We start from the raw sequence: 14,477 nt of genomic DNA on the forward strand, positions 1-14,477 counted from the left end.
TCATTCATAAGATTAAGTGGAGTTTCTCGGTGCTACATGAAGAGGAGGGCTCTCCTCTTCAGTCTTGCACCTCACGTTGTTAAATATTCAGTTGCAGGCTCCCCGCACCATCCAGTCTACCAATAAACGGCCTCTGACAGTGCGATTGGCAGCGGCAGCAGGAGTAACAGTCTGTCAGCCACACATATTTTTATTTATTTATTTTTTTCTGGACGGCGAGGGGTGATGGTGCTGTGTTCTCGGTGCTGCAGGCGTCGTTCCCGGAATGGACACTTCGCAAACCGGTGTGGTTTTAGGTGCACTGGGCGTCAGATAGTCCAGCATCCATCCAGCCACACTGCGCACGGATTTCAGTGACCGATTTCTGCCGTGCATCCGCATTACTGGGGAAATATGGGGCATACAGCGTAGGCTTTCCATCTCCCCGTGCTTTGATACAGACTGGGATTATTTTAACATGTATTTTCCTCCCCAATTTATCAGACATAATTACTGACAAAAGACCATCTCATTGCTGGCAGAGGAACGCATTTCCTGCCTGTGTCCGCGTTAAATCTTCATGGAGATCTCCCGTGCAACATAAGATGTGATATGTCGATTATCCCCCTTTTTACTATAAAAAAAAGCAGGTCAGAAATGCCCCTTTACTCTTGGCTGTTGACTCTTTGTGAGCTTTCTTGAAAAACAAACAAACAAACAAACAAACATCAACAACAGAAAGGCATATTTAGGATCTCGGCGTGAATCGACATGGATAGTGCAGGGAGCCGGGCAGCGATGGTGGGGGACGGTGCAGTCAATTTCACAGCAGCCCACCTCTGGCTGGATCTACTGAACGCCTCGAGCCCATCGACCCGGTGGGACAGCAGCCCGCCTGCCGAGGGCACCGGGCTGGACGAGCGGCAGCGACTCGTGCGAGAGCAAGCCTACCGGGACTTCACCACCACCGTTCAGGTTTTCATCCTCCTAGGTTCGCTGATCGGTAAGTCCGCTCAGTACTCCCACACATTCAATGCAAACTCAGTAGGGAATCATAAACATATTAAAAACCCAGCCTCGTTTATGTATTTACTTATTCATTTCTGCTAAATTTAGATTAAACAGCTGCACAGTTTTTGAACTACAGGGCACTGCTTTTCAAATACAATTGAAAACAGTGAGACTCTAAGATTTGTGTAGGGGATCTTCCTGTGCGGACAACCTGTGTCCCAGTAGAATGTATTTGAAATATCTGAGACTTTTTCCAGCGTTTATCAGTCAGCCAATCAATCATCTTCTGGTCAGTATAGTAAACTAGTATCTTCGACTAAAAGAAAAGTCAAACGACGACTAAAAAGTAAAGGATAAGAAAAGCATGACAGAAATGAGTGCGTAGGCCAGTTTATTAGAAACAAACAAAACTGCTACAAGGGTACATTATTATTATTTTTAATCTAATATCCCGTTAAAACCACCAGCAGCTGCCAAATGTAAACAACCCACAGCCCATGTCACCTGCTTACTCTGCTTACCTCTCAGCCCCCTGCAGTCATGTATAAGTTTGATCAAGGTGCTAAAACCATTCAAATAACACTAAACCAGTCACACACATAACTCCTGATTTTCTGGTTTGACGTGGATGCATTCCATTTAAAATAAGCAGAAATACTTTGGCAAAATTTGCTGTATATTTAAGTCAGCAAAGAAGATTTTTATTGTTTTTTTCCACCAGAAAACTGATAAACAGTAGCAGTAACTTACATGTTTTAAACTTCCTTAGAGTTGAATATGTGTTGACTAGACATCAGTGATGATGATGGTGGTATAAGTGTGGAAGGAGCTGTGTAGAATGATCTACTGCTCTTGCACACTCCTGGCTTTGACATCCCGTCTCCATCATATAGATCGCCAGAAGCATAATTAACCCGCTTCTAATGATTGCTACAAATAAATGTGTTATTTGTCACAAATGTTTTTGTGTTGCCCTCTCTGCCCTGCTACAGAAACACACACAGCCTTAGTGTTGTAAGGAAACATATGGGCTCAGTGAGAAGCAGGAGCACAGCTCACCATGATGAAATATTGTGCAACTGATACAAAACGGACAAAAAAAACACGTCCAAATGACTTGCTTTGATCCAGTGCCACCTCCTGCTGCTCAGTGCAATGCGCAGAGTCAGAGAAGCGTGCCCTGACTAGCTGTAAAAATTGCCCTCTGCCAGCATGGCTCAAAATGCCTTTTTGTTTCTCTCTGCATGCTCTACGTGTCGCAGGGAATACATACACCAATGAACCAAACCCACTTCCAGGAAGGTGAATAGCATAAATTCTCTAACGTCAATACAACAGGGCACCTTTGTGTGGTCACTAAGATTCTTGGAGACATATTAATGACAGCTATAAGACAATGAGTGATAAAATACAAACAGACTGTGTGTGCCATAACAGTAATGGGTTCCCCTTTGCTAATGAAATAATCACAATAATCACAGTAATAATTATTACTGGAAAAAATAAAGATAATTAGCATCAGATATCTGAATCAATTTCAGGACCAGTCAGAAACTGAACACTTCATCAGTGGGCACCTTTAAATACATACATTATATTACCTGCAGCATAAAATGATGAGTGTTAAAATGATGATGGTTCCACGGGGCTGTCTTTTGAAGTTGAGTCCCCTAAAAAAGTGTCTGTGGTCAATTCTCAAGCTACTTTTAATGATTTCAAAAAAGGCTTTGATTGTATGATAAAAGCCTAGCTGCATCATATTTATATTCAGACATCACTTATTATCATAGATGAGCAGGATATGCTGGTTCCATTATGTAGGCACTTTGTTGTCTCTATGGGGGTTTTAGTGCCCAAAAGAAAACCTGCATCACTGGCTGAAAGGGAAAAAAAAACATGCAATTTTTATGGGGAGATGTCTGTTTTGGAGGCATCTGTGTCATTAACAACTTGTGCACATCAATACAAATCGTTGAAGGATTCATGTTTATTACCTGAGGCATTTGACATGGAAAAGATAAAAGTAACTGCCTTCTGTATCTGCTTATGACTTCTTCTCTTATGGCACACAGAGATGTGCGAAGGTGAAGGAAATTAAATGTTGCACAAACTGCAAATTTGTTGAAAAGCCTCAATGTGGTAACATCCAGAGCACATTAAATTCTCAGTGATGCAGATTGTTTTCACTTAGTTTGTGCACTTTATATCGGTATTAACTCGCTGAATCATCCACCTTCTGGTCTGAAATACTCAAACTTGAGAAGAATGACATTTTTTTTTAAATTTAAAAGATTTTTTTTAACACACATTGTAGATGTGTGCAACAAAACAACACTAATAAGACTAATAAATTATAACTGTAGGATCTGCTTTGAAGCTTTGAATGACATTCAGCTATAATGCATGAATGTGGAGCATTTGAACCCATGGAAATGGATATGTAAGAAGGGTTTTTCTATCACAAATTAGGCCAACGAACAGTCTCTCTAGTGGGAAAAAAACCCTGCTATCTAAATTTGAAGGTTTGTTTTCCAGCACAAGTAATTAACGATAGAAATTCCTCTGCTTCTTTTAAGGTTCCCTCCCCTTCATCTTTTGCTTTATGTTTTGAAATGTAGGGATCCTTGGCTTAACATCAAGCTGGTTGCTGATTAACGGGTCTGAAAAGCCACAGTGTGCTGTAAAATGCTGTTTTGGGAGTTGACTGACATATAGCCATATAGTGGTTTCAGCAAAAGTACTTTGCTGAGTACTTTGGCAGGTGTTAAATATCCCATTTAATTCCTCAATGTTCCCACCTGGATACACGTGTGTCCAGATAGGAAGTGTGTAGCTTGCCAGAGAATCATGGGCACTTGTTGGTGGGTGTGCTGAAAGGCGTTAGAAGTTGGGGAGTTATTTTTACACCACTTAACCACTGCATTTGTAACGCTCTACATTATCATCTTTAAGTTGTGTAGAGACACAATCTTCTCAAATGTGACTGTAGTCTCATTCTGATTTTGTCACGTTTCAGAAATGTTTCTGTAACACTTGTTCTGTTTTCAGATTTGGATCAGGAGGGCATTTCTGTCTCATACCTTTAAGGATAACCGCTTAAACCCTGGTAGGAGGGGAAAGTGCTAAAACATGCCAAACATGCCTAATACCTCCAAAGTTGACCAGTTAGGAAATCTTATTTGTTTACACCATAAATAAAGAGGAAACTAGTTTGATGCAGTCATTTCATTGCAGAAACAGACGTAGATAGGCCCCATTAGAAAGCTGTAACTCTTCCTAAAATATAAACTAAACTGAAGTAAAGAGAGAGGCATCAGCAGGAAATGCCCCCCCCCCCCCCCCCCCCCCCCCTCAATGCACAGATGTGCGAGCCATTCCAGTTTTCTCATCTAACTCTCCTAGAAAGGGAGAATAGATTCCTCAAAATTTAGATTTTTTTTAATGTATAACATTTGCTGCCATAATTATGCAGTTTCACTGATAAGGCAAAGATTTGAGTTTTACTGCAAATCTCATTAATGTGTCACAGTGTGCATGGCACTGGCTGACTTTGCCAACAGTTGTATTAAGGTCTGTGGGGAATTATGTGGCTGACTAGCTCTGCGGTTACTGCACCTAAATGAGCCTGTCACTAAAACTAGGTTAATTATAAATCACCAGGATGTAAGTAAAAAACTGTTAAGTATACTTAGTATGTCGAACAGCACATGTTAGACATCAATAGGAAAATGATCCAGCTCAAATTGAAGCAGACCACGTTGCTGCTACCACTAGTTAGGGTGCCATTTGTTAAGCGGGCAAAATAATCATCCGTACTGTTTGCGCTCTCTCGCTATTGGCTGCTCTGACTATGGTTACCAAGGTGTTCCTCAAATGCCCAGCGAGCATTCTGGGCTCAAAAGTACAAGGTGATGTTGTTTTTCCAGACAATACAAGTCCTGAAAAAACAAAAAATAAAACGATTTTTGTTTTTTGTCACAGCAGTTTTTTTTTTAATCTTTGGCAGCTACCAGTTTCTATGAGTATTTAACAGAGATTAAATTTGGTTTTTATTTTCTGTCTGAAATCTATAAGATAAAAATCAACTCTTGTATTTTGATTATTGAAATCTGCTTTGAACATCACATGGTAGCATGACTCTGGAAATGATCTGGACAAAAATATCTTAAGTAATAGTTTTATCGCCTTATAAATGTAGTATCACACTTTCTTCCTTTCTTTTTTTTTTTTTTTGAAAGACTGGGTATTAATTGCCTCACATTAGAGACCAAAGGTAGCAAGATAAAATGTCAACATACCGTATGAACAGACATTTGTAATAAACATTCTTTTTATGTAGTTTGCATTTGAAATAATTAATATTTGTGCTGATTTAATTATTCCACATTAGTCAGCCTAGCAGAATGTACTTTTACCAGGGTTTCCCCGAAATACCACGCCTATGTGCTATTCTGTATCACAGTTCTGCATAGTTAAAGCACACCATGTCCTGTTGAAAACAGCTTCTTCCGCCTCCATTTGAAACCTCCTGAGGTACATAACAACAGAAATCAGGGATAAGTGGTTGTTATATACGACCTTGCTTTCATAGAAAAGGTCTTTTTTCTCTCTTTCATTTAGTTTTATAAACTATGGTTACTTTTCTATTCCCCCATCCACCTGACGATGAATGCGTTTTTCTTCTGACAAACTGAGACCTTTTATTTTAAAGCACAGGTCTCAGGAAAAACGTGAAACAGTTTCCTTCACTGCAGAACATCTTGCTCTCAGCCAGAGTGCAGCTAACACTCTGTGGGTAATTACTTTTGAAGGAGCTGAAATCACACAGGGTCCCGTGTGACCTGACATGAGTTAATGCAGTGCAAGAAGGAAAAAGTTCACCTTTTGAAACTTAATTACCAATCGTTACCACTTTGTCACTCCAAATTATGCAGAGAGAAATAGAAACATAAAAATGTCTCCTGTTGTCCTTTTTGATTTGGTTGCAGTTGCAGTTTCTTTTTAGTAAGTTCCAGCTTGCAGGCTATTAGATGTAAATGATTGGGAGGATGTCTTATGAGGGTGGACCAACTGTTTTTTTTTTTGTTTTTTTCTTTTTATCCCTCTTTGAACCTGCTACAAGTGACATACAGCACGAATTTGTTATTGCTGATATAGATTTATTTCATTTGGCTATTTTTTATTTTATGCTTTAGCGGCACCTGCATCACTAATTTTGTCCTGTGCTCTGCCATCAAGTCTTTACAAGAAGGCGCTTACCTTTAAACAATTTTCATAATTTTTTCAAGAAATCCCCCAAAAATAAAAAGAAAAGAAAAGAAAAGAAAGAGCAAGTCTGGGGGCTGAAACTCCTTGAACTGTCACAGGGGAAGCCTTTTTGCAGTAAAATGGGGGTAAAAAGGGGTGTCCAGATGCAAATAATAACATTCAAATTGAACTTTCCCCCCCATTTTTTTTTTGGACAAATTCATAAAGAGTTTGATTTTGATTTGAAGCAGTATTCTTGGTAGCGGATTCCTCGTCCTGCTGTGAGGCAGCTTCCAATCTAATGTGTAAAGACTTCCAGTTCACAGATGAGTTCATTGATGGCAAGTGTAAAACGGGCAGATTGAAAGTGACACATTTTCTTTCCTTTCGTACATCTGTCAGTTGGCTTAAATCTCAGTCCGAGAAGTACTTGCATTCCTTACATTGTTCAGTCGCAGTGTTTGTCTTGGATGGACGTCAGGAATAAGCAGCTGAGAAATCATTAATCTGTGCTATAGCAGATCAGTAAGATAAGTAAGCCTTCCTTCCTGTCAATGGGCAATTTAGTCTTCAAGCTAACCAGGTCTTTTCTTTGAGATCTATGGTGTGCCTGGTAAAAACTCATACCAGCACAACAAAAGGAAAGGGCTGCTTGTACCAGCGTTCAGGTTTCCAACCTTTATTTAAACTGAGTTAGACTTATGACAACACAGACTGTAGAATTCAAGTTTTTGTATGTGAACTGATAATATGACCATAATTCTACACTTTAACTCAAGATCAGAAAACCAAGTTGTGACCATATTTCACATTTGGTTGGATGCAGGATTGGTGACACCAAACCTTGGAGCTAACCTTTAAATGAATAAAATCTTCATTACATTTATTACAATGAGTGCGTATAAACAAAACTTGACTGGTTGGCAGAGATGCAGACTTATAGGAGTCGATAATTGTAGCTTCTACTGAGGGGTGCAGGTTAGTAGGCAAACTTAATCTCATTTTATTCTAAATCTTTAAACATCTTTCTTTCTCTCGACAGGTAATGCCACTGTGTTGTGGTGCACCTGCTGCACAAACGTCTTTAAAACAGTGACCAATCGATTCATCAAGAACCTGGCATGGTCTGGTATCTGTGCCGGCCTGGTGTGCATCCCCTTTGATGTGGCACTCGGAGCCAATCCTCGGTGCTGCTTGTGGCTTCACACGCTGGTGCTCTGCAAAGCTCTCAAGTTCCTCCACAAACTCTTCTGCTCTGTCACCGTTCTCAGCTTCAGCGCCATCGCATTGGACAGGTAAATGCAAAAACATGATACTTTTCAGTGTATACACAGAATTAAAGTAGATAGGGGGAGCATCATTTGTTTTCAGTCATCAAGTGTGGATTGTGCGTGAAATTACAAAACCCAAAGAGCACTCTATCCTTTCAGTAAAATGAGTGATGTGTTTATTTTTTCTCACTTCAGGTTTGTAGCCAGAATCACTGTGTTTAAATGATGCTTTTGAAAGACACTAACATGCACCTCCTACTCACCTCTCTGTATCTGGATGGACCGCTTGGGGCAAAAAAAGTGGGTCCTTTATATCAGCTCTCTGATCAGTTTGTCAATATGTTGCTTAGCATAGTCAACTCGGCTAATTCTCTTTCTTTAAACACCTGGAAATCCAACTCTGAAAGATTTTTTTAAAGCAGAAAAACATCTCTACACCTTCTTTTAACACCCTGTTAAGAGGAGGTGCAGGGTTGTGATTGGTGGAGCGTGTGTCCCAGGCCTCCCAGTACCACTTTGAATTTGCTGAATTTGTAAGTTTGCTCACTTACAACTAAATGAATAGTCTCATTTTATGGTAGTTTCTTTTTAATGGAGAAAAGAAAAACTACCAATCAAAAATCCAGAAAAAAACATTACACAAAGATTACAAATTGATTTTCATGTCACTGAGTGAAATAAGTATTTCATCCTCTAGCAAAACGCGCCTTAGTACTTGGTGGAGAAACACTTTTTTCCAAGCACAGTGGTAAGACACTTCTGGTAGTTGGTCACCAGGTTGACCCTCATCTCAGAGGGGATTTTGGCCCACTCCTTTTTACAGAAACTCTCCAACTCCTTTAGGTTTCTTGGCTGTCGCTTGACAACTCAAAGCTTCAGCACTCTCCACAGATTTTTCTACAGGACTGAAGTCTGGAAACTGGTTAGGACTCTCTATGACCTTAATGTGCTTCTTCTTTAGCCACTCCTTTGTTAACCTGGGGTTAATGTTTGTAATTATCACGCTAGAAGACCCATTCACAGCTCATCTTCAGTGTTCTGGCTGAGGGAAGAAAATTCTCATTCAAAATGACTGTACATAGCCCTGTCCATTGGCAGTGTCCTCGATGCAGTGAAGTCATCTTGTACCCTTAGCACCTCCGTTCTTCACTGTGGGGATGATAGGGTGGTTTGGGGCATCCTCAGCATTTCTCCGCATCCCAACACGGCGGCTCGAGCTGATGCCAAAGAGCTCGATTTTGGTTTCACCTGACCCCAGGACTTTCTTCCAAGCCTTCTCTGAATCCTTTACATTACAGCGTAGTGTGTTACCAATGATGTTCTTGGTCCAAAATGCCTTGAGATCATTAACATGCTCGTCCTGTGTAGCTCACCCCATGAGGCATGATTTGGCTCCAGATAGGGGATGATTGATGGTCATTATATTTCTTCTAGTTCCAAATAATCATACCAACAGTTCTCACCTTCTCATAAAGCTTCTTGCCCATTCCAGTCTTGTGCAGGACTGCAATTGTGTCCCTGATGTCCTTTGACAGCTCGTTAGTGTTTCCCGTGGTGGTAGAGAGGTTGGAGTAGAAGAAATTGATTCTCTGGACAGGTGTGGTTTGTACACATAAATTGAGATCAGGAGTATTTGTCATTGTTTGAATAATTGAACACAATCTGTCTGCCACATTAGCACACAGACTCTGACTTGCTCGTAGGGGATGAAGTACTTATTTCACTCACTGATATGCAAATCAATTTTGAACCTTTATGTAATTTACTTTTCTGCATTTTTGTAAATGAGCAAACCTATAAAATCAACAGGTGATAATTTTAATTATTTCCCCACTTTATCTCAGCTGAAGTGTTTGAAGCATATTGTTTAACTAGTTTAATTTCATTTTCTTATGCTATACCCTTTAATTAACCTTTTGCTTTCATTAATTATTGCAAGTGGGTGCTGGTTATGTGTATAATATTTCCTAAAACTGTGACTATTTCCTGTTGTCCACTTTGTCCATAGTTGACCTTTCTCACAGATTGTTCCCAGCTGAGTCTCTCAACATTGTACAGAACTCATGTGTAAAAATGACTGTAGTTATTCAGTGGCTCTAATGTTTGCATTTTCTCCACACCAGTGTTGTTTTTGCTTAAAAAAAAGTCCAGTAAGAAAATAGAAAATTGGCATAGAAAACAGTGGGCAGCCCAAGTACAGATGCACAGACTTATACGAAATATAAAAAATATACTTATACAAGTATTGAGAAAACCTAAAAGAGTTCCTTTTTCAGAATCGTATACATGACTTATTATTATATGATATTTATCGAATCATGTTTTTATCTCTTTGCATGTTGCAGCTTAAGATAACACAGCTTCTGTATGTAATGCAGAAAAAAATAGCAAATATCATGAATAGACATGTTCAAAATGGAGCATAAAAGTGCACAGAAGCCACATTTTTATTAATATATAATATTAAAATATACCAGGGATAATATGGATGACTGCAGTAGTACGTGAATATCCTCTACCAACTTTATAGTGATTGCAGGGAGACTTTGTATTGTTGCAACCTCTTCCCAGCCCTCGTTTCACTGCTATAGAGATTATGTTGCCTCCATAGCAACTGGTACAGTCAGAATGATATCAAACCAATGAATTATTTATTCTCCAGGAGGGTAATCGAGGCTGTAGATATTCTGTACACAGGTTGGGACTGCAGTGTACATACACACGAACACACACAATCATACTGCAGCACAGACAAGATAGTCAAGGGACATCGTAGTAATGACTTTTTCATTTCGTTTATTCTCCTTATGAGTAAGGGAAAACAAAAGGATGTGAGGCAATCTGCATGCTATTATCTGCACTGCAGTTATCAAGAGATCACCCATATAATTTTAACCTCTGCAGAAGTTAATATACCATGGATAAATTAAAATTCTTTGATCTAAAAAGGGCTAAATGTTCATGATTGAATGTATCCAAAGTGGCCACTAAAAATGGCACAATTGGCTTTATTTTTAGATAACTGAGCTTTGTCCATTTCCTGTGGAATTTCCTGTTTTTCCTGTTTATAAAAATACCTCAAAATGGCTGTGACAAATAATAAGCCTATGTAATACAATAAATATGTGAAGAGGCTGCAGGATAAATTTAGTAACTACATAAAAAAACTCCCAGAAAACTGCACCTCTCACCTTTTTGTCTATTTGGAGCTTGTATAATGGATTCAATAATTTTATACCAGCACTACCTTTCTGCTAAAACCCCTTCAAGCTCATACGTCAGTATTTTTAACGTTTATTTTAAAATAATTTTCACATAAATCACCATAAGATGGATTTCTGTGAGCATTTTCAGTACGCCTGGACTCAGGTGACACTCTGGCTTAGGAAAAAGCTTTTTTTTCACAGTGTGAACATCACCAAAACTATGCCTCTATTGATTTGCTGCAAGCTTTAGGATGTAAAAAATTCTCCACTGGGGAAAGCGCCCAATTTGAATGTTATCAGACCATTTAATAACCATTATCAGCTGTTAACAGCCCTGTACCTATTGCTAATAGATGCTCTCCTCTACAATCAGGCTGAGAAGGCAGTTAGCTACTGTATTACAGATTACATAGGAGAGCTAAGTAACAAGTATAGCTTAGTAACAAGTGCTTAGAGTTGTGAGTGGTTTATTTATTTTGTTGAGCCAGAAGTCACAACTTTTTGGACGAGAGACTGCTAAATTAGCAGCTAACGCTAGTTGGCTTTGTCAGCAAGCTAGCTCCAAATAACTCAAAAGAAATTGCTTGTAAGAAATGTTCTAACACGAGGAACCTCAAACATGTAAGGCACTTGTGTAAAGTGGAATAAAGTCTTCCTCACAGCCTCATATGTGGATTCTTGCTTCTATTTTAGCCCGAAAACAGATTACTCATTACTTCTTCCATTCAGCAAGGCAAGAAAGCCTTCTCTGAATAAGCCTCTAGAAGGTGAAGTAGGAAACGCATAATGGACATTGAGTGGGTTTATCAAATATCAAATACATGTTGTTAAGCATTGAATTACTTTGTCTTTCTGTCTGTAGATACTACTCAGTGTTGTACCCACTGGAGAGGAAAATCTCAGACGCAAGATCTCGAGATCTGGTCATCTATATCTGGGTCCATGCAACTGTGGTCAGCCTCCCCGTGTTTGCTGTGACCAATGTGACTGATGTGTACGTGACCTCATCCTGCTCAAATGACCCCGCCCGCTCGCTGAGTCACATGGTGTATGTGTTGATCTACAACATCACCACAGTGATCCTCCCCCTGGCTCTGGTCTTCCTTCTCATGCTTCTGATCCGCAGAGCACTAAGTGCCAGCCAGAAGAAGAAGGTGATCATCGCAGCTCTGCGAACTCCCCAGAACAGCATCTCTATCCCATACGTGTCCCAGAGGGAAGCCGAACTTCATGTAACTCTTCTGGCTGTGGTACTGGCTTTCTCAGCTTGCAGCGCGCCCTATGGGGCCTTAGTATTTTACCGCACTATTTTGGCAGATGCTAAAGAGCTGCCTGTCTCACTGTATCTCACAGCCCTCTGGCTTCCTAAGGTATCCTTGCTCACCAACCCACTTTTGTTTCTGACTGTTAACCGCTCAGCGCGTCACAGCTGTCTGGACCTGCTGGCCAGGATTCACAGACGTTACAGTCGCCGTAACGTGGTTAGCACTGGAGGTCTGGCTTCTTTAGGAGCAGATGGCGTGATTGGGGAGCCAGTAGGACTGGAGACTGCTGGTCGATCTGGAAGCCAGCTTCTAGAGATGTTTAACATTGGCCAACAGCAGATCTTCAGACCGTCTGAAGAAGAAGAGGAGGAGGATGGGGAGAATGATGTGGAGCTCCCATCTCAAGGATCAGGAGAAGGCTCAGGGCCCAAAGATGACCAGAAAGGTGGGTCAAGAATGGGAAGCCTCAGAGGTGAAGTGATTAATAAAAAGGACTCTCTGCAGGGCACAGGAGGAGGGCTGGTTATCACCAAGGAGGTCCCTCCTTCAGTTATAGCCCCCCGGGCCTCTCCAGTCCATACATGCGCTTATGCCTCTTCATCACAAGTGGCACCTGCTACACCTACAGAAGCAGAGGACTCCCCACAGTTTGGTTTTGGACCTTTTGAGCTGCCACCTCAGTGGTTACCTGAGACCAGGAATAGCAAGAAGAGGCTACTGCCACCGCTGGGTAACACGCCTGAGGAGCTGATCCAGACCAAAGTGCCAAAGCAGAAGCCAGAACGCAGGATCAGCAGGAACAACAAGGTCAGCACAATTCCCACCGTGGATCCATGAACTGTACTGTTGGCCTCTGATCTGCAACACTGGAAAAATCAGAACTCCTTTGGGAGAAGACAATGATGTCTGCATGGTTTCTTCTGGTTCCTTCTTCTGATTTGCAGTTGTAGCTCTTGTAGAAGTTCAGGTTCGACATTTTACTGCAGAAAAGCAGGTTCCCTGAAGCACTGTATTTCCATTTGTGAATCAATTTGATATCAATATAATATTTCTAGTCTGACAAATATGTCCATTCCATCCAATTTCACAGCTCTTCGAGAGGTCCAGTTTTATAATTAAGGACTTCCACAATGACTCCATGATGAAGGAAAATAGATGCCTTCATAAATCTTTCTTTTTATTGGAGGTGACATCAGTAGTCAAACAACACTGTACAAATCCAATTATCTTGAGGGATGCACTGATAATGGATAATATATTTCCACAGCAAATAATCAAGCAACAATTATGGACCTGCTAACAAAACAGTTTTTAAAAATAGTTCTAATCTGATTGCACTGTGTATATGAACACATCTCAGTGTTGGTCTTTTCACTTAACCCATTGTGGGACTTTTCTTTTCTATGTTTGATTTACAGAAATGTTTTGGGTATTGTCTGCTGCCTTTGTTTTTTGTCAAATTCCACTTTCTGAACATTTCTAGTAATGTCTTAGATGTTGTCGTGATTTTCACTTTCGATGTCGATGGTTTTCATAAGATTAAAACACTGACGTAGAGTATGCAAATACATGTTTACAATGTGAAACAATCCGAGTTCAACTGTGTGTTCAGTCTTGGTTTCTGGAAGTGCATCACATATACTGAAATCTGCAGGTTCATGCACACTGGGGATCTTTTAGCGACCTTACATCAATCTTAATGATTTCTCACAGATTTCCTGAAAGTCAGTTGCTCAATTAAAATGTTGTATAATAAGTAGGAGCAGAGATACCAAGTGCACATTTTATATCATCCGACGCTCTGTAAAACATGTTTCCTTTTAAATATCTCTGATTGACACTTCTGGCTCTGTCTCCTTTGTGATGCAGAATTCATCAGTAAAAGCTTTGACCTGCACCTTTGGCTGAGGTAAACAGAGCTGGGCTACACTTCAAATATTTGTCAAGCCGTAACTCCCTTCGGGGCTACCCACAATTCCTTGTTATGTCCACAGAGGAGCTGAATCTATGCTGCATCCTACCCATGCTGTTATCAGGCGAATCGTTCACTCATGCTTGACTTGAAATAATATCCACCGGTGCTACTTAAAAGCAAGAGAGAGATGAGTAATAGCTTTATTCAAATACACTGGATGCAGCAGTGACTTTTTGAGCGGTCAGGCTGTGTGTGGTAGTTGCTGTAATAGATATAGTGGATAAACCGAGCAGAAAATGTTATTCAGTGTTGCCAGAAGGAGAAGATTATTGATTGTTTCCTAGAATATTGACTTGTATTTCCCACCCAAATTGATTCAAGGCTTATTCAAAGACCCTAACCTGATTCTCTTGCAATGATCAAGGGTTTGACAACAGAAATATTGTAACTGTAAAAAGAGAAGTCACACTAAGGTTTAAAGTCTGCTTCCTAAACGAATACAGTAGTTCTTGACCTTGGGGAGGTCTTACCATCACAGGTTGGTTAAGATGCCATTCTGAAGCTTTTGATCAGTGCCAGTAAT

At 40.3% G+C, this 14,477-nt stretch overlaps 1 protein-coding gene across 1 annotated transcript; it reads left to right on the forward strand.

The window, feature by feature from the left end:
* Positions 1 to 7: 7 nt before the first annotated feature.
* gpr176 (G protein-coupled receptor 176) lies at positions 8 to 13,819 on the forward strand. The gene is made up of 3 exons (XM_026143580.1): positions 8 to 982; positions 7,280 to 7,532; positions 11,577 to 13,819. Exons 1-3 carry the CDS (start codon positions 751 to 753, stop codon positions 12,814 to 12,816), a joined length of 1,725 nt encoding a protein of 574 aa, XP_025999365.1. The 5' UTR covers positions 8 to 750; the 3' UTR covers positions 12,817 to 13,819.
* Positions 13,820 to 14,477: the final 658 nt, after the last annotated feature.

This window comes from Astatotilapia calliptera, chromosome 15 (assembly GCF_900246225.1).
Source record: "Astatotilapia calliptera chromosome 15, fAstCal1.2, whole genome shotgun sequence".
NCBI lineage: Eukaryota > Metazoa > Chordata > Actinopteri > Cichliformes > Cichlidae > Astatotilapia > Astatotilapia calliptera.